The following is a 22,283-nucleotide window of genomic DNA, read 5'->3' as shown; positions in this document are numbered from 1 at the left end:
GGTCTCATCTCACCCTCCGCCCCACACACCTGGGTCCCTGGAAGGATCTCTGCGGGTGGGGCTGGCATCCCAGAGCAGAGGCATCCTGAGGGTGGGATGGGACTGGGGGAGTGCGGGGGCTGAGCTGGGGAAACTGAGGCCCGAGGGAACTGGGGTCAGTGTTCCCACAGCAGATTCTGGGAGGGAGGCCAAGGCCACTTGGGCTAAAACCCCTGCCAGGGCTCCCTGCCGCCCTCAGAAGGAGAGACGGAAGCCCTCTCTGCCACCCCGTCCTCCCACCCCAGCCTCGGCCTCCTCTGTGCAATTGTCCATCCGGCCATGAAGCTGGGCATCCACCTGAGCTCCCAGAACGCTGAGCGAAGGTGTGGGCACATCCACGGTGACTTCATCCAGGTCCAGGGACCCTGAAATCCCAGCCCTGGGATCCTACGCCTTGCCGGAGGGCTCCTCACTGGCCGGGGCGGGGGCTCACTGGCAGTTTGGTCTGGTCAAAGCCCCCACTCTGTGGTCCCCGATCTTTCACACCATCAAGGCCACCTTTGGAGAGGGGTCCACTTTGCAGCACCCCAAGTGCACACCCGAGTGGGTGTGCTCGGTCTGGGCCTCTCTGGGCCTCAGTTTCCCTAGCTATAAAATGGGTGCTGGCTTCTGCATAGTAAGACCTCTCCCCCTCTGCCTCAACTCCTGGGGACTGCTCCCCACAACCCTCAAGAGACCCCACTCTGTTCATTAATCCACCAGCCGGCCCTCGCCTCGGTTTCCCCTCCTGGTGGCCTAATCCCTGGATTGTCAGAGGCTGGTTTTACATACATTTAGAGGCTTTTCATAATAGATTTACTGGGCCTTGCCGCCTGGCGATTAGCTGCTCCTTAATTGAAAACTCCCATCCCGCCCGCCCCTCCACCCCTGTGGGCCAGGCTCAGGAGAAGAGAAGGGGCCAGGGAGGACCCCATAGCCGTGCGGGCCTCCAAGGGGCCTCCCTGCGCGCTCGAGTGGGGTCTCCCTGGCATCCAGCGTGATGGGGGCTGCCAGGACCTCACAAGGAGGATCTGCTGCTGACCCCAGCCCATGAGGGGCCGGGCCAGGGCTCAGACCTGCCTGTCCCACCCCCAACACCCAGGGCTACCACGGTGTCTTCAGTTCAGATGGGGGCATGTGACTTACGCGGGGACCCCCCCCAACTGAGGAGCTGGCCTCACCCCACCCCGGGCCTGCGGGACCCCTGGGCTCCCACGCGGGGCTCAAGAATGTGGGTGTTGGACTCATCTCACTTCCTGATCCCGAGTGTCTCCCCAGGTGCCCAGCAGGCTGCGGGGGTCAGGGAAGGACAACAGAGAGCCAGTGATGTGTCCTCCCCCCTCCACCCCCCCAGCCATCGCTGCCAGGTCCCCAACCGGGCGATTTAATTCCACTTGTCACCAGGATGTGTGCCGGGTTTATTTATCTGGTGTATATATGTATTTTAATTTCAAGATCTGCCAGCGCGCATAGCTGATTCCTGCGGTGCTCCTGCTGCCCCCTCATCCGAGAGGCCGCTCCCCACCAGCCACCCCCCATACCAGGTACTCCCTAAGGCATGAACGATGGAGAATGAGGCCAGCACCTCCAGCCTCGCCCCGCTGGTGACAAAGAGCACTTGATTTGGAGTCCATGCACAAAACACACTTAGCCATTCAACACACGTTCTGCAAGGGGCACTGACTTTGTGCGAGACACTGGGGCTATGCAGGGAGGGAGGAACCAAAGTTCCTGGCCTTGTGGGGACAGCTCTTCAGCTCGCCGAGGATCCCAGGCTCTGAGCCCCCGCTCTGTGCCACCATAGCACCATTTTCCACGTGAGCAAACCGGGGGCTGCGCCAGAACCCGGATTGGTCTGACTTCTGGAGCTGTGCCTTCAGCCAGGGCCGGCGACTAACCGCTCTGTGCCTCAGTTTCCCCTCCCAGCCACAGTGCCATGTAGAACTGCAGCCTGGGGGTAGGCGTGAGGAGTGACACTAACCAGTGTGCGGGACTCTGGCAGCACCCCCTCGTTAACACTCAGGCCGCAGAGGGGAGCAGAGAGACAGAAAACCATAATTCTGGCGCCTGGCAGGGGTGGGGCCGGGCAAAGCTGCGGAGAAGGGCCAGGGGGCATTCCCAAGCAGGTGCCGTGGAGAGCCCCTCTGCGGGTGCCCCACGGCAGGAAAATAACAGGCTCTAATTTTGGCTGCTTAGGGTCCAGCCCCCCCACCTCGCCCACGGCCTACTCAGGTGCCCCTTGTCCCGCCCCCCCACAGGCCTGCCGGCTCCTCAGAGCCCACACTGAATCACTTTACAAGGAAAATGATTCCAGACTCCCCTGTGCTGCTTACCAGGGCTGCTGGGGTGGGAGGCCCGGCCCCTTCCCCCGGGCTGGAGTGAGGACAATCAGGCCCTCCCCCATCCCACCCCCCAGCCCTGCTAACGGCCCCTCAGGCGCGGACAGCCGGGTGCCAGCTGTGGGGCCTGGGGCTGGATGCGACCCCCTTCTGGCCTCAGCTTTCCCATCTGTAAAATGGGTCTCAGATGGGTCTCATCTGCGTGGCAGATGCATCACATCACACAAATGGGGAAACCGAGTCCTCCGGGGGAAGGTGGCTCAGACAAAGCTGGCCAAAACGGGAGGAAGAAGAAAACCAGGCCTCCCCTCCAGTCTCCTCCCAGAGACCGGAGCTCACGCCCTCAGTTTGTAAATGGGCAAACTGAGGCCCCGAGCGAGGAGCTGGGACCTGAAGGGGGAGACGATGCTCTTTCACAAGGCAGAGAGCGCAGGGAACAGAGCGCCCGGTGGGGAACCGGCCCGGGCAAAGGCACGGAGGAGGGAAGGGCTGGCCGGCGGGAGCCCCGGCGAAAGGCACCCGGTGAGGGGTGGGGAGGGGCCTGGGGAAGGGGGCGGGGCCTCGCGGGAGGGGTGGGGCCTGGTCCCGGGCTCGAGCTGGGGAGGGCGATGGGGCGGGGCCTGGGTTAGAGGGGGCGGGTCCTAGCGGGGGTGGGGCCCGGTCCTGGGCTGGAGCAGGGGAGGGCGATGGGGAGGGGCCAGGGGCGGGGGGCGGGGCCTAGCGGGGTGGGGCCTGGTCCCGGGCTCGAGCCGGGGAGGGCGATGGGGAGGGGCCAGGGGAGAGGGGGCGGGGCCTCAAGGGAGGGATGGGGCCTGGTCCCGGGGCTAGAGCTCGGGAGGGGGTGGGGGGCGCCGGCCTTTCCTGGGCTTCCCGCCTGTCTCAGGTCCAGGGCCGTTTCTGGAGGGGCGCCCCCGTCTCGGTGCCCGCCCGCGCCCGCGCCGCTGCTCCCAGCGACCGCAATAGGCTTTTAAGCACTTAGAGCCCGCAAACTGGTGTGAGGGGGGCGGCTGGGGCGGGAACCACCGCCTCTCGCCTCCTCTTCCTCCCCCAGGACCCCTCTCCCGGCTGGGGCAATGTGCCTGACCCGTGCCTCGGTTTCCCGCTCGTCTGACAGGGGCAGCCTCTCGGAGGTGTCAGTAATCGATCATTCCGACGATCGCGGGAGCCCCAGGGGAGGAGCCTTGGCGGGGGTGGGGGTGGGGGCTCGGGGAAGCGCCGTCAGTAACACCCCCTCACCCCCTGCGCTCCATCAGTGTGCCCCCTCGGGAGCTGGTGCTAGAGAGGGCCGGGGGCGGAAGATCCTGGGAAATGACTCTCACATCTCTCCTGGAAGCTTCTCCCATCCCCACCCTGGAAGTCAGGCCAGCGCCCCAGGCCCAGAGGGGGGGCTGGACTTGAACCCACAACAGAGCTCTAGTGCTCCCAAACCCAAGCAGGTACATCAGAGTTTCAGGGAGAGGGCAGCCCCAGGGGTCCCCAACACTGCCCAGTGGGAACCGAACGAATGTTTCCTGGCTGCTGGTGGGGGGACCCTGGTGTCATTCCCTGGGCTGCCCTCGGCCCCATTCGGATCCAAATCCTGATCCCAGAGAGGCCTGTGGCTCACCCTGGACTCACTCCAAGGACCAGTAGGACCTGGTGGGGCTTCTGTCCCCATCGGCACAGGAGAGGAGTCCCCCCCGGCCACTCAGTGTCCCCCCAGACTGCACTTTCCATGAAGGCGCCTGGATCCATTGCCTCTAGGCCTCTGGGCCTCTGGGCCTCTGTTTCTGGATCAGGGGTGGGGGTCAGCGGCTGCCAGGTAAGCAGCAACCCCCCCACACAGAGAGTTTCTCCCAATCTCTGGCCTCAGAGGGAGGGGGCTCACCCCAAATATCCCGGTCTCCACCACTGAGCAGGCAACCCCGAGGTTCCCGTAAGTGTGCAGAGGATCCACGGTGGCCACGGGCAGGGGCTCTGCTCCCCCAGGTGACTGTGCAGGGAGGGAGGCACCAAAGTGTGCAGCGGCCTCCTGGACGCCTCCCTGGAGACAGTCCAGGTCCTCGTGCTCAGGACCCCCCCAGTCCACCCCTCCTGGGCTTCCAGTCCTGCCCCAAAGCCTCCCATGGTTCCCGGACCAGCTCCTTACACCCCATGCTTCCCCCCGCAGCCTCCGTAAAGTCTGGGCCACGAAATGCCTGGCTCGCCCATCCGTCTGGTGGCTGTGCCACGTGCCCTGTGCCGGGCATTCGGGCCACACGCAGCCCCAGCCGCCGGGGAGGGGGCCAGGAGGGGACAGGAGCCCCTCCCACGGCAGTGTGCCCTGCTGGCCACACCGGCCCGGCTGCAGCCACTTAATTTCCGGCTTGTATGTCATCTTGCTGTGATTTATGGTTCCTCAGGGGCTTCTGGGCTGTGGACTTGCTTTGTCTTTGTCCATTCGTGGCCTCCTGGCCACCTGCAACCTGGGTCAGGGGCCCCAACAGTGTGGCCTCCTCCCATGGCCCATAGGTGCCCCCAGTATTGGGCCCGGAGGCCACGAGGGCCCGCAGACCAGGGAAGGGCCCGGCACTGACCGCACACCATAGAGGAGCCCGAAATGCTGGGGGCGCTGCCCCTGGCTTGGGAAGCAACTCGTCTGTTACATTCTCTTTCTAGTTGTGCAGCTTCCACGCTCAGTCGCTCCATCAGCAAGAATTCATGGAGCGCCTACTGTGTATCAGGCGTGTTCTAGGCCCTGAGGACGGGGCAGTGACCAGCGGAGACAGGGATCCCTGCCCTCCCGGAGCTGACGGCCTAGAGGAGGTGACAGATGAGATCTGAGGAGGCTGTGGGCCGGGCGGGGGGGAGATGTCTGGGGAAGGGTGCACCAGGCAGAGGGCACAGGCCCAGAGGTGGGGGTGGGTGCGCCCAGGGGGGCAGAGGGTCCCGGGGGAGCAGGTGCCGGCGGGAGGCACAGGGGTGAGGACCCTGCAGATGAGACTGTGGCCTTCACTTGTTGTGGAAAGCAGGGGCGGCGGGGGCTTGTGGCTGTGGGACTGTGACCAAGGGGCTCCAGGAGACCCCTACAGTCAGGGTGGCCCTGGTCAGTCCTGAGGGCAAGGGGTACTGGGGCCTGGGGCTTTTTCTCCAGTGCAGACGGAGAGGGGCCACCAGACCCCGTCCTGTGATGGAGGGCTGACCCCCCCAAACCCAGACAGCCCCAAATCTGACCGGCGGCCCAGCTCCATCCCAGAGCAGCCATCAGGGCTGGGGGAACTTCAGGACCCCCTCCCCGTGGTGGGGCACCAAGGCAGCAGGAGCCAGCCTTGGGGGGAAATCCCTTCCCTCCGCTGGGACCCGCAAACGGATGGCTGGCCGGGGGCCCTGCAGGGTGGTACCCGTCTTCCGGCTGAGGCTGGGGTGCTGGCCACAGGGGCCTCACTGTGCCCAGTGCAGCCTTGGGAGTCAGCAGCCATCCCGCACAGTGACCGTGGTCCCCGAGGCAGGGATCCGTGGCTGGCGACGCACAGGGCTGGGTCCTGAGAGACCCAGGTCCTGCCTGCAAGTGCCGGGCAGCACGGGGGTGTGCGTGGCTGAGCGTGGCTGTGCATGCAGCCGGTGACAAGTCCAAGGGGAGCCCCCAGCTGTGGGCACTGGGTCCCGGTGCTGACCAAACAGGACTGGCCCTGCCCCCTGGGAGCTCCCAGCCCGCAGGGGAGAGCAGATAAGAATCAGATTCCACTCGAGGGGGGTGGGCTGAGTGGCCCCGTGGCCAGGGAGGTTGAGAGGACATTTGACCTAGTCGGAAGGGTCTGGGGGAGACAGCCAATCAGTGACCTGTGGGAAGGGTACAGCAGAGAGCAGGAACAGCATGTGCCAAGACCCTGACATGGGAACAAAGCTATTTCTGTGCTTACCCATCTGAGGTCACTTTTTGTGTTAAGAAGGGGGCTCAGTCATTAAGCCTCTGCCTTCAGCTCAGGTCATGGTCCCGGGGTCCTGGGATCGAGCCCCGCATCGGGCTCCCTGCTCAGTGGCGAGTCTGCTTCTCCCTCTCCCTCTGCCCCTCTCCCCTGCTTGTGGCACGCTCTTTCTCTCTCAGATAAATAAACAAAATCTTAAAAAAAAAAAACAAAACACCTTTGCCTTAAAAAAGATCCTCAGGGCACCGGGGGGCTCAGTCAGTAAAGCCTCTTCTTCCACCCAAGTCGTGATCCCAAGGGACCTGCTCAGTGGGGAGCCTGCTTGTCCCTCTCCCTCTGCCCCTTCTTCCACTCCTGCTCCTTCCCCCTCAAATAAATAGATAAAATCTTTTTTTTTTAAGATTTTATCTATTTATTTGACAGAGAGAGACACAGCGAGAGAGGGAACACAAGCAGTGGGAGCGGCAGGCAGAGGGAGAAGCAGGCTTCCCGCCGAGCAGGGAGCCCAATGCGGGTCTCAATCCCAGGACCCTGGGACCATGACCTGAGCCGAAGGCAGATGCTTCACCAACTGAGCGACCCAGGTGCCCCCCTTTATTTCCAAAGTAAATAGATAAAATCTTTTAAAAAATCCTTATAATAGCTAGCTGGAAACACCTTAAATGTCCATAAATTGGTGAAAGGATAACGAAAATGTGATATAGCCACATGTTGGAGTGTTCCTCAGCCAAGAACAGCAGCGAGGCGCCCACACGCACGGCCCTGGGGACAGACCCCGAGCCCACGACGCTCAGGGAGGGAACCAGACACGGAAGGCCACGCGGGGTGTGAGTCCACATGGGTGACACGTCCAGAACAGGCTCATCCACAGACGGGAAGGGGGCCGGGGGGGCGGGCCAGGGCCAGGGCCAGGGGCTGGGTCAAAGGTGGGGGTGACATGACGGGGACGGGGTTGCCTTTGGGGATGGTGAGAATTCTGGAATCAGATAGTGGAGCTGGTTGTGCAACCCTGTGAATGTACTAACATTTTAAATGGATGGATGGTGTGGTATGTGAGTTATATCTCAGTAACTTTTTTTTAATAAGAAAATTGAAGTCAGTTGCTAGGATTCCGCCCCATGGTCCCTGTGTAGTCGTCCCTCCCCGGTGGCAAGGGGTCTTGGGAAAGCAGCCTCAGGGAGTCCTCCTCCCTCTCTGAGCTTCGGGGTCCTCACCGTGGAATGGGGGATCCTTAGGGCCTCCATGGTGCTCAGCACATCCGCGGGGTGTCCACCGTCCATCCCGCGACACTGGGCAGGGCGGGCGGGGTGCACACAGGGATCTTTGTGCTGCTCACTGGGTTCATTAAGAGGCAGTCCCTGTCGCCGGGCCCCGCTCGGCTGAATTAATTAGCTGAGAGCCTTCCCTCCCTGCTAATTGTGCCCAAGAGGATGCGGTCCTGGCAGGTGGTACCAAGGGGACAAGCAGCTGAGAGGACCCCCGTCCACTGGCCCTGCTGGGTGGCCCCCAACCTCCCTGTGTCCCTATCTGGGGCAAGGCTGCGGTGAAGGCCCCTGGGACCCCACAGTCCCCAACACATGCCGTTTGCAAAGCCATAAAGGGATTAAGAGGCAACAGACCCCTACCCTGGCCTGGGCAGTTAGGGAAACTGAGTCACACAGCAGCAGAGCTCAGAGACCTAGAGGTCAGAGAATGTGGTTGGATCCTGAAAGAGCCATGATGGAATCTGAGGATTTGCCAGCCCCCCCACTCCCCCCAACCCCAGCATGGAGGAGGGAGCAGGGGGCCTTGATCAGCCCTGGGGTCCTGGCTTCCAACTTGTTCCTGCTGAGTTCACAGTCTCTTCCCTCCCTCCTCCCAGCTGCCCCAGGGGGGGAGAGGGGGCTTATTCCCATTTCTCAGGGGGGGAAACTGAGGGCCAAGGAGGGCAATGAAGGACAGCGCCCCGTAAAACGCTCATCCCAGGGCCTGGCCTCCAAACCGCCCAAGAACCCATCATGATTGACCCCAGATGCTCCTCGAAGACACCCCTCCCCAGGGGAGTCCAGCCACAACTCCAAAGTTGCGGTCCATGTGCCCCTCCAATCGGGGTCAGTGGCCCCAAACACACATGCACACCCTTGAGGTTTATGCTCGTTTTATTATAAAAAAATACAGAATCCAAAGTTGATCGTAACGGAGGGGGAAGCCCGCGCTGCCCTACGAAAGCCCACCCGGCGTGCCTGAGCCTCATGGCGGCCGCACGACATATACGTATATATAATATATAGAAAACACAGATCAGGAAAGGCGGGTAGAAATATGAAATCCATATAAATGCTGTTTGCTTCTTTAAAGTGTCAGGGGGGTGTCTTTTTCTGGGGGTGGCCCCCACATTCTGCTTTGTCCTGTTTTCTCTTATAAACGTCATTAGGTCCTAGAGTAGGGGGAGGGGCTCCGACAGACAATCCAGCTTATTGCGAAGTGTGGCTTCTACTCTAAAAAGTCTCCCCACCCCCCCCACCCCCGCCAAAAAAAAAAAGTGCCCCTCTCCCAAGAAGGGGTGAGAAAAAAGAAACTTTCCAGGCCGTCCTTAGGAATACAGTAAAAATAAATCACAGTATATACTTGCTGGCTCTATTTACAGAAATGTCATGTCTTCTTGGCCTCGGGGGTGATCAGGTGAGGCTTGGGGGAGGGGGGCAAGCAGTTCTAAGACTTGGGGGGCTGTGACTCTGAAGGGGCCCCCCGGTGAAACATCCTGGATTTCCACTCTGGGAAAGGATCACCAGGAGCAAGGAGGGTAGGGCTGGGCACAAGGGTCTGAGGCGGGCTCCCATTCCTGGACCGGGGCCTGGGGGGCACTCGTCACTCACCCCTTCCGTCTCAGACTGGCCTGTCCCAAGGGTGCGTGGGAGGTCCAGGGTGGGCTCCAGCCCGGACCCAACAAATGGAGTGACCAGACCAGGTGTCTCCTGATGCCCGTGCCCCAGGGGGCCATATGCCCCCTTACCCACTGCCCCGCCCCGCCCACTCTGTTTCCTTCCGAAAGTCACCAGCAACAGCAAGGAATAAATTAAATTAAAAACTCAAGTCTTTCTGATTCTGCCATAAAAGAAAAACACTGCTGAGAGGTTCTTGGGTTCTCCAGAACTCTAGAAGAGCTGGCCTGGCCAGTGTCTGGCCAGCTACCCGGCCTCTCGGGCCTCGGGGTCCTCAGCCACACACCCCCAGGACTGGCCCTGGGGCGGTGGACAGCCCCCTGCCTGGCAGGGGCAGCACCAGTCGTGGGAAAATTGGAGTCTCTATCCGGTCTCTAGGCGGGGCATCCAGGTGGGCTGGGACTAGGAGCCCAGGAGGGTCCACAGCACGGGGACGGTGCTGAGGACGAGCCGACAGCTGCCCAAGCCGCTGCATGAGTTATTGCTGGTGAAGATGGGCTCAGGGGCCTCGTACAGGGTCTCGTCTAGGGGGACACAGAGACAGAATGGTCATCAGGTGGCCCCAACCCCCCTCACCCCCCTCCCTAACCATCTGCACCCCCACACCCTCATTCGGCTTCCTGGAGCTTATCAACCTCAGCCGCACCTCAGCTGGGACATTTCTGACCATCTTCACTGGGGCTGGGCCTCCTGTGCAGAGCATGACAAAGAGTAGGTGGCCCAGCATGTGTGCCCGGCACCTGGGTGAAGTCACAAGGGGCTGCGGAGACCCCCTCTTCTTTGGATGTGGCTATGATGTTTCAAGAGCTCAGGACATGGGCCCTTAGGTCTATCTCGGGAACTTTCCTGATGCTCACTCTTGGATGAAAAGGGCTATGGCCTCAGCACAGGGCCGGGTCCTGCACTTCACCTTCACTCTTAAATGTCTGAAATGTTGGGGATGGGGAAACGGAGGCTCGGGGCAAGGGCTGCCCCAGCCATTGCTGAGGTCGTGGGACTCCCAGGGCTGTGCTCTGAGAACTCTGCTCTGCTGACCACTGAGTGGGTTCTGTGGGTTCAGGACACAAGGGTGGCGCCCTGAGCACTTACTAGTTGGCCGAACATAGACCTTCAGCCTCAGGCAGGGTCGGTCCACAGCATTGGGTGGCGTGGCAGCTGGAAGAGAGAGGGATGGGGATTGGCGGAGTAGGGGGCTCTCAGTGCCAGAGACCTCCTGGGGCTGTATCGCCTTCCCCGCACTGGTAACTCAACCCTGGACCAAGGCTATGGGAGGTTCCACCTATAAAACTCCTAATCACACATCAAAGCCCCAGACACAATGCCCTCTATTTCCCAGAAGTCCTCCTGCACAATCCCCCTGCCCCTCCCTTTGCTGAACCCTGACCCCAGAGAATGGGGGTGTCTGCCTGGTTCCATCTCACCCCAAGGCAACACAGGGCAAGGTTCAAAGGTGATAAACAAAAATACGGTTGTTTTGAATGGATCAGCAAAAAAATCAGTATAACCAAATGATTGATCTGGGATCAAATACCTGCTCTCTGGTGCCTGTGGGCAAGTCACCCTCTATCTGGGCCTCATCTGTCACACAGTAAGGGCTTTGGAAATGATGTCCTCCATCTGGGAGCCAACAGAAGCCAGTAACCCCTGGGAGAGAGGCTGCTTCCCCACCTCCCCCGGAAAGGGACCCACCCTGCTGGAGGCCACAGGGAGGCGGAAGCACATTCGGTCCTCATGCCTAAAACCCCCCATTACTGCTCCCTGCTTCTTGGCCCACATGGCAAGCACCCTGCAGGGGACGGGGGTGGGACAGCAGCGCCAGCAATGAGTCATGAGGGAAGGGGACTTGGGGCGCAGGACAGGGAGGGGAAGGAGGCCTGGAGGCCGGTGGGGGCCAGTGGGGTTGCACACACGTGAAGCCCGTTCACGCACATGGAAATAGCCCGGCCCGCCTGTCCTCACGCTGGCTGCCCCCTCTGCCCACCCCCCAAAAGCCCCTCACGCCAGGAGATGAAGATAAAAAAGCACGAAATAAAAATAACATTCGTCATAGAGACAGGACGAGTAAGTACAATAATTATCTTTATGAAACTCCCGTCCTGGAAAGAAAAAATGTAATTTTTCTTATATTACGAGGACTTAATTTAAACACCTTCTTCCCCCCTCCTCCACCCATTTCTTCCTTGAATTAAAAGGAAAAAATCCAAATAGAGCAGAAAGAAAGAATGGGGCCTTTTCAGTTTAATCTGACGCAGCAGGAACGAGGGGGGCGAGGGGCTGCCTCTCCCACAGCCCCGGGGGGCAGAGCCCCGCTCCCCACCTGGCTCCCAGAGGCCCCCAAGATGCTGAGGAATGGGGATCTCCACGATCCCTCAGCGCTTCAGTGCCTCTGAAGAGGCATCCGCCCAATGACAAGATGGGCTCCCAGCGGCCCCCGTGTCGGTGGGGGGGCAATGCCCAGACTCCCAGGCTCCTGGCTAAGGTTCATGGAGAGTAAAGAACTGCCAAGACCACAGCAAGATCCGGTCTCGAACCCAGGCCCAGCTCTGCTGTGCTCCCGCCTCCCCAGACCCTGCCATCAGTACTTTATGGGGAGGAACACGGAGGCCCTTTGGGACCCCCCTGATGCGCAGCAGAGCTGGGGACAGCCTACCCTCAGCCTGGCCCAGCGTGGGGTTTTGTGTGCCTGAGTGTCCCCAAGCCTTGAAAAGCAGCTTCCACGGTCCCTGGGGAATCTTGGGCCAGGTGGGCCTGATGGGGGGAGACTGGGGAGGGGAGGATGCTGGGGGAGGGCCTGGGAGACCCCTGCCCAAGCCAGGGTGTGATGGGCAGAACACAGGCTCTGCCCTCCCCCCTGGCTTTGACCATGCTTCCCTCCCCCACCAGACTCCCTATGCCTGTTTCCCTCCTCACTGCAATGGTGGGGGCACCCCTGGTCTAAGTATGGAACAAGCTGATGGTGGGGCCATCCGCTCCCCCAGCCCAGAGGCCCAGTGGCCTGATCCAGAAACTGAGATCACAGAAGGGAAGCTGTGGGTTTGGACTCTCAACTCCGCTCTGAGCCTCAGTTTCCCCATCTGCAAAATGGGGGCTCTTGACAGTGAGGCCTCTGGGGCTTGCTGGAAGGACGATACCATTCAAGAGCTTGACCCCAGGGAGACAAAGGCCAGGGCAGGATGAGGGGCGGCCCAGGAGTACAGTCCAGCCCACACCCCATCTCCCCATACCCAGCCTCCGCCTCCAGCAACAGCACACATGCCCCCGCTCTCCCCCCCCAGCCCCGGCGCCCCCGGCCCCCGCAGCACGCCCCCGCGACCCCCCCAGCCCCCCCCCCGGCCCCCCCCCCCCCCGTGTCCCCACCTCCCTTCCCGCGACCTCTCCTTCCGCCCCCCCCCGCCCCGCGCCCCCGCTCTCCTACCCTTCCCGCTCTCCCCGTCCCTCCCGCGTCCCCGCCCCCCCGCGCCCCCGGCCCCCCCCCCCCCCCCCCCCCCCCCCCCCCCCCCCGCCCCCCCCCCCCCCCCCGCGCCCCCGGCCCCCGGCCCCCGGCCCCCCGCGCACTCACAGATGTAGTAGTACTCGTGGCCGGGGCGGAACTCGAAGCCCAGGGAGAAGGGCGTGAAGAGCTGGAACTTCTCGGAGAACTTGAGCGGCCCCCCGGGCGCCGCGGGCCGGTTGCACTCCCAGCGCTTGAAGCCGCGCTGCCGGTGGTCGCAGGAGGCGTGGCCCTCGCCGTTGACCATGTAGAGCACGTAGTGCTCCATGCGCTCGGCCGGCGGCAGCGGCGCCCCGTAGTGCGGGCAGTAGATGTCCAGGTAGTCGTTGATGCTCACCTCCACCGTGTAGCCCCCGCCGTCGTCCGCCGCGCCCGCGTGGAACCTGCGGCCCGGCGGTCCGCGCGTGGGGGGGCCAGTCGGGGGAGGGGAGGGAGGCAGGAGGGGGGGCTGGGTCAGTGCAGGGGGTGGGGGCTGGGGGGCCGGGGGGGGCCGGGAGAACGGGGGACAAGTTCCAGGGCGCGAGCCCACGCGCCCCGCCTCGCACCCCGCACCGCACCCCCTCCACTCCAGGCGACCACGGGCGCCCTGGGGTCCAGGCTCGCCCTGCGCCTCCCGCCCACAAGCAGTGGGGGTTGGGGGAGGAGGGGCGGTCGCCAAGCATTCTGGGTAACCGCAGGCCACCAAGCAGGTGTCGCGCGACTGGGACCCCCTCTCCCTTCCGCAGGCCGGACATCTGGGCCCTTCTGTGGCAAGCAGGGCCGGCACAAGCTGTTCCCCCATTATCAAGGCCCTCTCCGGAAAAACGCTATTGCTTGACTGCATGTCCCCTCCTCCAGGCAGCACCCCATGCTGCCCCCCACATGCAGCCCCCTTAGCTTTCCTTCTGTAGATCTGCCTGCCAAGAAGGTACAGGGTGGTGTGGGGACACAGGCTGGGTGTTTTGGGCCCCCCGGGGCTAGTTCTGACCCCTCCCCTAGCCTCAGTGTCCCTGCGGGGGGCAGGGCTTGGCGTGAAGGCCGCCCCAGCCCAGCTCAGAGTTGCTCTGGGCTGGACCCCCAGCCTCAACTCCTTCAGTCCCCTGTGACCCTAGCAAGTCCAGGATCCTCCCTCCAGAGCCTCTAGAATTTGGCAACTGCCCCCTCCAACCTCTTGGTCACCCCCCCAGGTTCCCCCAGTCCCGACACCTCTGCCCCTCACCCTGCTTCCCAGCCTTTGCCCTGGAGGTTGCACCTGCCATGCAGCCTGCACCCCTTCCTTGGGGAGCCACGGCCTCCCCCAGACCCAGCCTCATCTGGCGAGGAGGGAGGTCGGCTGGGAGAGGGACAGGCGGCTCCCCCCACCAGCACTGCCTCAGGCTAGAGGGCCAGGAGGCCTTAGATCTCCCGGGCGTGGTCCCCTGGGTCCCTGTCATGTGAGGTGGGACAAGGGGGCCTCCGGAGAGGAGCTTATTAGCAGATAAAAGGCCCGAGCAGGGCAGGGTCGGGAGCAGGCTCCCCAGGCTGCCCCTTCCCCCTCTCCGTACAGGCTTGGAAGCTGAGCCCCAGGGAGGGTCCACGGCAGGGAGAGCCCCGGCTCCTTGGATCCCAGCGTGGCCATGCCATGCCTCTGTGCCCACCGTGTCAGCCGCGCCAGTCCGAGGGAGCGGCGGTGTGGCCCCCATGCTGGGCGTACTAACTGGCACAGCGGGCACCTGAAGGGGCGGCTGGACTATCAGATGGCGTCGGTGGGCCCCCCTGCGGCCCCTGAGACTCTGCAGCAGGTCAGGGAGAGGGCTCCTGGGGCTCCAGAGGTGGGAGTGAGGCAAGCAGGAGACCTTGCTCGCTTGTGCCTCAGTTTCCCAGTCTGACACGAGAGATTTCGTGGTGATTTCAAGCCTGTGGCTGAGATGGAGGCGCCAAGAATTCCTGGTCAGAGCGTCGGAGGGAGCAGATTCACCAGCAGCCCCTTCCCTGCTCGTGGGCTTGTCCAGGAATGGGGAGCTCAGCCCACCCCCACAGAGGTGGGATGGTGTTTACAGATTCAGTGTGTGGAGCAAAGAGACTCCGGAAGTGGGGTCAGGTGGGGCAGCAGAGAGTTCCGTGTTCAGACACAAGTCTGCACCCAGCTAGGCCTCGTGGTTCATTCTCAAAGCCTCAGTTTCCCGCTCTGTCCAGCGAGGCCGTACAGAGGCTGATGGGGGATCTCCAGGCATGTACACGGTAGGCCCCGCCCAGAGGCACGGCAGCCCTGGGACAGGGTCAGCCTGCAACAGGGTCAGGCGGCGACCCTGCCCGCCCCTGGGGCTGCCCCTCAGCTGGCCAAGCAGGGGTGTCTCACGGACTGGCTGTGTTCTCCAGCCGCTTGGGCGAGATCGATGCAAAAGCCACTCCAGGCTTTTTCAAAAGTAATTTTTGCTCCTTCCCAGCCCATTGAAAGCCCCATTGATCAGCCAATCGATGACAGCCGTGGCCAAGCGCTTGCCAGGACTACCCATGCCCAGCCCTGCAGGGGAGGTGGAGATAGGGAAACCACGGGGTTGGCGGGGAGGGGGAGGAGGGGGGCACGGGACAGGGAGTGTAGGGCTGAGGTGCAGGTGCTGACGTCCTGGCCCTGGCCCCCTCTGGTCCTCAGTTTCCCCTCTCATCCCTGGCATGATGCAGGGGATACACACTCAGCTTGAAAGAGGAGAGCCTAGCTTTCTGCAGGGCCTTTCTCAAGACGAATGGACTCTGGAGAGTGGGGCTGCCGAAGCATCACCAGCTCTCCCCACACCGCCCCTGCCTGTGCTTCTCCCAGGATGTCTGCCTTCCTCCCCTGCATCGGACCAACATCATTCTCCCCTCCTGTTTCATCTTCCAAAAAACGTCCGAAACCGAGGCTGCTTTGCTTGTTCAGAGGCTGGATGCGTGGGCCCCTCCAGGCAGGCCAGGCTCCTGGCCTCCCAAAATCCAGGGCTCACTTTCCTGAATGTAAATCAGACCTTGTGATCCACTGGCTCAAAGCTCCCCATCGCTCAGAATAAAACCCACAGTCCTCCCAGGTCATGAGGCCCAAAGGCCCCACTGTCCGCACCCTGGTTGCCCTGTGATTGCTCCCAGCTCACTCCCTTCTAGCCACACCTGCCTTCCTGTTGCTCCTGTTCCGACCCCAGGGCCTTTGCACATGCTGTCCCCACTGCCTGGAATGCTTTCACCCGCCACTTGCACCTCATCCCATATCTCATTCAACATCATCATACTCTTCCCTTTACATAGTCTGCTGTCTGCTCTCCTGGACCATGGGGGTCCACCTCCTCCTCACCCCTTCCCTCGCTGCCAGCAGAGGCCCAAAGACTCAAGGTCTTTGAGCTGCTGGAGTCCTAGGAAGCAAACAGAGGCCCACAGTGGGGCGAGGACCCCAGGCAGGTGGGTCCTAGAGGCACCCCTACCCAAGCTCTGGCGGCCTAAGTGGACCATTTTTTCCCCTCCCCGGCTCTAAAATAGCGATGGGCTTGCTGCGTTGGCATTCCCAGTTCCAAGTTGGCGGGCAAACCAGGGGCGGGCGCCTGGCCCCTGCTCAGGGTGGCGCCTGTGCGGGGGAGGGGCCCAACCCCAACACCAAGCCGGTGCAAGCAAGACAAAGCTTGCATTTTCTCCATTAGTGCGGAAGCATGGTGTGCAAATGCTCCATGGGAGCCGCAGATAGAGACAGCAATTCTCACTAAGGGGTTAATGACTGACTTGGGATGGGTTCCCAGACAGAGAGCTCCTGAGGCTTTCAGACGTACACCCATCCCCCTCCCCTGCCACACCTTTGCCCCTGCTCCTGTTCACCCTGCCAGGCTGCCTGCCAGTGTGCACTCCTCCAGGCAGCCCTCCCAGCCCCCGATGGACCCAACCCTGCCCTCCACCCTCCCCCACCCTGCCAACCGCGGGCCTGCAGCTAATTAGTTTCAATCGGGCCATTGTCAAGTCATTAGACGCTAATAGCAAAGCAACTAATTAGGAGTCTCACCCAAAATGGGGGTGGGGGCGGGGAGGGCTGTGCCGCCTCCCCAGACCAGAAACTGAGGCAGGGTGAGGCGGGCAGCACACCAAGGCCCTGTGCACCCCTGTGGCACTCAGGACCATCTTCCTGGTCTGAACCCAATCCCGGCTCACCGCGAAGGGGCCGACAGATGCCTGTGTCAGGATCCCAGCAAAGAACACGCCCAGGCCAGCCCTAAGCGGGCAGCAGGGGCCCGAGGCCCAGGCTGGGGGCAGGGCCAGCCCCTCCCCCTCCCAGGGGGGCCCCCAAGACCTCAGCACCCACCCCTAGCTTTCTGAGGGGTCAGGAAGACATCTCCCCCATCTGAGACCTGGCCACCTTTCTCCTAGAGCTGGGGTGCTGGGCGGGGCCTCCAAAAACGGGCCCCAAGGGGGTGCAGGGTCAGCCTGCGTCGGGATGAGCAGGGCCTCCTGTGTGCAGGGGACAACCTGAAGCAAGAGGTAGAAACAATGAGGCAGGGTGGGCACAAAAAGTGGGGGCGGGGGGCCACAGGGTCAGCCCCACCTCTGGGCCTCGGTCTCAGGTAGGCCGTGGCCCAGGTGCATGCGGGTCTCGGACACCCCCTGCCCCCCAAGGTGCTCCTTAGCCAGCTGCAGACACGGCTGCCTCTAGGGGAGGGGGGACATCCGATGGGGCCCGAATGAGTCACTCCCCCTCCCCCCCCAGCCCCGCCCAGCGCCGGGAGGTGGACGCATAGCGGGGTGGGCAGGTCACACAGGGTGCAGGGCTGCGGCGCGGGACAGTTGAGGGGACGACTGGGCTCACGTGGTGGACGGAGCCCCTCGAAGCCATGGTCCCCAGGTCCGGCAGGGGGACCGAGGCATGGCGGCTGAGCCCTCTGACCCGTCGGGCAAGAGAGTCTGCGTGGGGGCGAGACCCCGGCCAGGGCCGGCCCGCCAGAGTTCAAAGTCTGGCCAAGGTTAAGACCTGGCCGGCGTCTGTGCTGGGCGCACCTGGCTTTCCCCTGTGTGGAGGCACAAAGGAGGCTGTCCCCTTCCCCTGGCACGGCGGCCAGCGGTGGGGACACGGCCAAGCCCTCCTCCCTCTGGGCCCACCTCCAAAAGAGAAAACCCCCCCAGAGCCACACCACAGGGCAAGGCTGGCTGTGTCCCCGCTTCCTGAGGAGGGCGGAAGGGGCATGGGGGTTGTCATGGGGAAAACACGGGCCTGGTTTAGGGGTTGCGGGACGGGCCCTCGGAAACACTGCCTCCCAGACCGCCATTAATGCACCTGCCGTCCCAAGAGCAACCTCCACCCGTGGTCCTGAGGACCCTGCGGTCCTCACAGAGACGTCTGCCGGGGGGCCCGGGGTCTGCGCCCCCAGGCAGGCAGAGGCCAAGAGCCGCTGCAGGTACAGTGCAGCCCGGGGCCTCGGCCACCGAGCCTCGGTCTTCATCTGCACGTGGACGCTGCCCAGGGCAGTCCACGGTGGGGAGGGACAGAGGCTGGGGACAGGGAGGACTCCCCCTGCCCGTCAGAACCCCAGGGAGCCTGCACACCCCAGCTTCAGGCCTGGACAGACGTCGCCTGGCCCCCGGCAGGTGGGGTGCCTCAGCGCTGTGCCCCCATCCCGCACCCCATCGTGCACCGCTGCCCCTCACCCTGCTCTTGGGGCGGCACGGTCCCTGTCAGTGCGAACGTGGGGCCCAGCCCCACAGGCCCCCCGTTTTTGCCCGCGGGAGCTGCCTGGGTTTCCCTCTGAGCTCCAGGGGTCACGGCCGCCGCTTGCCCAGCCACACGGGCCTTGCTCCGTGAGCTGCGTGGCCCCACTCCACGGGGGTCGTGCCCAGGTTTCTCAGGCTCCCCACAGCACCCCCGGGCCCCGCCCTCCGGCCCCGAGGCCCCAGACCCACGGGGCCTCACTCCCCAAGCCCTGAAAGCCAGGCATGCTACCCTCTCTCGAACAAAACAAAAAACCCTCATACAGCAAAATACGGCATCGCCCAGTCGAAACCATTTCTCCCCAGAGGCCCAGGCGAGGCTGCAGGGCCATGGGGCCCAGGGATGCCCGGCACCTCCGCCGTGGGGAAGATGCTTCTCGAGTCGCCATATTCCTATCCGCACCCCCCCCCCACAACGCAGAAGCACACGAAACCCCGTTCAAGGGCACACGAGCCCCACGTGAGGGCAGGCGGCTGAAGCCCGGCCTGCCTGGGTAGGGTGGGCTCCGAGCCCCGAGCCCCAGCCCGCATCAGCGCCTCCGCGGCCACTCGGGCAGCAGGTCTCCCATTGGGTGGAAGACTCTCGGGGGCGGCGGGCGCCCTGCGTGGGGCCAGCTCTGGACCTCGATGGCTCGTCTGCACCACGGGAGGCGCAGGGCCCCCGGGACCGATGCACGTCCCCCTGGCGAGGACCCAGCCAGCTCCAGGAGGGGACAGAGGAGGAACCGCGGGGCACACGGGGACAGCAAGCCGTGCCGCCATCCGTGTGGACGGTCTGCCGCCTCCGTGGAGGCTCTGGGACAGCCAGGGCCGGGCCGCACACGCAGACACACATGTGCACTCCACTCCCAGATACGCTAAAGACACATGTGTGCGCCCCCCAGACGGCCCCGTGCTCCCTCTGCACAAATATGCACACGCAGAGACACACGTGCGCCCCCAGACGCCACGTACATTCCACACACAGACACACTGTGCAAACACGCCAGAGCCAGGGCCCCGTGCACACGGAGCACACGCATCACCCCGCCACACGGATCCGAGTGTGCACCGCACACACACCGCACCTCGGGGGCCCCCAGCACCCCCGCGTGTCCCGGACAAAAACCCAAAGCTACACAGACACACGGCCTGAGACGGAGGGGCGCACCCGCAGCTTCCCTGCTCGGCGACACAGCAGCCCCGCCACAGGGCGGCTGGCCCAGGACCCCCGGCCTGGACACCTAGCGGCCGGCCCCGGGGCGACCAGGTGGGGGCCAGCCGGACAGACGGCCGGGAGCCAGCCTGCGGGGGAGCCGGGGCCTGGCGGCTGGACCGGACCGCAGGGCCCTGCCCTACCACGGCGGCGACGGTGGGTGCTGGGCTCCCTCGGCAGCGTCCACCTGCCGCAAGAGTGCAGGGAGAGCACCGCGCAGCGGGAGAGTGTCATTGGGCCACAGAGCCACATGCTCAGTACCTTGGTGCAGGTGCGAGGCCCAGGACGCGAGTGTCTGTGCCTGTCCGCTCCCCATGGAGCACATCCGTCCCGCAGCTCCCCTGCTGACTGCCCGTCCCCCACTCCAGTGTGCCCAGCCCTCGCTCTGACCCCCTTCCTCGCCGGCCTTTTGTGCGTGCCCCTCTCTCCCGGGCACGGCCCCCCTGCCCTTGCGCTTCCCCATCTCCACCTGCCACCACCGCTGATCTGTTACTAACCCAACCAGGCCTGTGTCTCGTGTCCCTGCCCGTGGGACTGCCTCCCGCTTCAGGCCTGCTCGCCGACCCTGCACCTCCACTCCAGGCCGCTGTCCCCGGGACCAGCACTTTTGGGAAATCGCCATTCCTGGCTGCCCTTGGACCTGAGGCCCAACACCACCCTTCCTCCTGTGTCCAGCACACACCCTGTCCCCCGGCACGGGTTCCAGGCCAGCCACCCCGGGATGGCAAACCTCCTGGGGGGTCCCTAGGCCACCGAGGCCTTCGGTCAGCTGGTCAGAACAGGGCTGTCAGCCTGGCAACAGGAAGTGTCCACGCGGCCGGCCAGAGCCAGGCACCGGGGGCTTCCTCCCTCCCCCGGCCGGGGTCCTGCCACAGCCCCGGGGCAGGTGGGGCCGCAGGCAGCCCCAGCCACCCCCTTCCGTCCCCATCTGAGGCTCCCCATGTGTTTGGTGTTTGCTAGAACAAAGGACAGGCTATGCCTGGGACGGAGATTCCAAAGCTGAAACCAAAAACTTGGACCAGGAAAGCCCTGCCCGCTGCCCCCCAACTCGCTGGCCCCCCCCGCCCGCAGCACCCCCTGCTCGCTGGGCCCCCTGCATGCTGGGCACCCCCCGCCCACTGGGCCCCCCCCGCCCAGTGGGGGGCCCCCCCATGCCCGCTGGGCTCCCCCGCTCAGCCGCAGGGAAGAGCCCTTAATCAAACCCACATGTGACCGGCGGGGCAGGCGGCTCAGGGAACCCGCTCCGCAGTGGCCTGGCTGTCCCTCTGCAGCCCGGGGTCTCTGCCCTCCACCCCAGGGCCCAACCCCACAGCTGGGCAACTGAGGGGGTGTCTGGGTGCGCTCCCTGCCCCCCGCGGCAGGACACTGGCTACCCTTGTCCCAGAGTCTGCCTCAAAGACAGCCCTTTATGCAACTTTCTGCCCGAGGATGCAGGACGCCAGGGGACAGTATCGGGATGGCAGGGGACAGTGGGCTCTGGAGGGTGTCTTGGCCGGCACTTGACACAGAGGGAAAGTGACCAGTGGCAGAGGGACAGGAAGCGGGGAGGCTGGCCTCCCTGGCTCCGATGCTCAGCCCAGCCAGCCCTGGGAACACGGTGTGACCAGGAGTGCTGGGACTGACCCCAAAGCCATAGGTGCTCCGAGCCCCATCTCCCATGGGACCTCCAGCCCACTCCAGCCTTCGAGAGCCAGAGATGGCCCAGAGGCTTCTGCCGATGTCCAGGACATGGTCAATCACCGGCAAACTTTTCCCACACCGATTAACAGGGACTTCTGCTGCCCCCCAAGTTGCACAGCACTAGACGCCAAGGAGGATGTGCGGGCAGGCAGGACACCTCGGCCAACCGCAGCAGGCTGGGCACGAGGCCACCTGGGCCCCCACCCCAGCTCTGCACCCCTCACCGTGACCTTGAGCCAGCCACTCAGCCATCCTGTGCCTCAGTTTCCCCATCAGCGCCAGGAGGACGGGAGAGGATGCTACCGGGTCAAGACTCCCAGGACTGCCGCCCCAAACCCCTCAGTGCCTCAGTCTCCCCATCTCTACAAAGCTAGGACCGGGTACCCCCTGGAGTGAAGGCAGTTATGGGCTGGTCGGGAGGAATATATTAACTTCCCCAAGTTCATGTGGGGACCCACCGGCAGGACGCATCCAGGGCGCCCTTGCCCTGGGGGCCACGGTCCCCCACCTGGCACGGTTCAGTGACAAGGTTCCCGGGGGAGCTCCACGAACTCCGATGCTGGCAGGGGTCCCCGGAGAGGCCCCAGGATGGGGGACCCCCAAGTCCGGGGAAGGCACTCAGGGCTGCGCAGCTCCTGAGGGTGCCGGAGGGGGTCCCCCAACTCCGGGGGCCAGCGGCGCTCGGGGCACACAGGGCGTCCAGTGGGGCGCCCTGGGAGGGGGCGGCTGGTGGAGGATGCACGCGGAGCGGGAGTCCCCCGAACTCCAGGGCGCCGGAACTCCCTGGGGGCTCCCGCGGGACCCGGCGCCCCCGCTGCCGAGGCGGAGCGCGCGGGGGCCGTCCCCGAGCTCGGGGCGGGGGGGGGCGGCCGGCGCCGCGTCCCCGCGCGCGGCCGCGCTCACCTGGGGTTGCTGCGGTTCCAGTAGACGGCGTAGCGGTCCGAGTGGGCGCGGGCGGCGTCCTGGGCGCGCGCGAAGGGCGGCGGCAGCGGCAGCAGCAGGAGGAGCAGCGGCAGCAGCGGGCGCTGCGAGGGCGCCATGGCCCCGGTCCGGCCGCCCCGCGCTCGCCTGGCCGCCGCCTGCCAGCCG

General features: G+C 64.1%; 1 protein-coding gene across 1 annotated transcript; it reads right to left on the bottom strand.

Moving 5' to 3' along the window:
• Positions 1-8,379: 8,379 nt before the first annotated feature.
• On the bottom strand, positions 8,380-22,236 carry EFNA2 (ephrin A2). The gene is made up of 4 exons (XM_032394690.1): positions 22,098-22,236; positions 12,722-13,035; positions 10,252-10,317; positions 8,380-9,686 (listed from the first exon to the last, which is right to left on the bottom strand). Exons 1-4 carry the CDS (start codon positions 22,232-22,234, stop codon positions 9,565-9,567), a joined length of 639 nt encoding a protein of 212 aa, XP_032250581.1. The 5' UTR covers positions 22,235-22,236; the 3' UTR covers positions 8,380-9,564.
• Between the last annotated feature and the right edge of the window lie 47 nt (positions 22,237-22,283).

Source organism: Phoca vitulina, unplaced genomic scaffold, assembly GCF_004348235.1.
Source record: "Phoca vitulina isolate PV1807 unplaced genomic scaffold, GSC_HSeal_1.0 scaffold81, whole genome shotgun sequence".
NCBI classification, from domain to species: Eukaryota; Metazoa; Chordata; class Mammalia; order Carnivora; family Phocidae; genus Phoca; species Phoca vitulina.
Note: the sequence above shows the minus strand (reverse complement) of the source record. Positions and strands in the feature narration are given on the sequence as shown.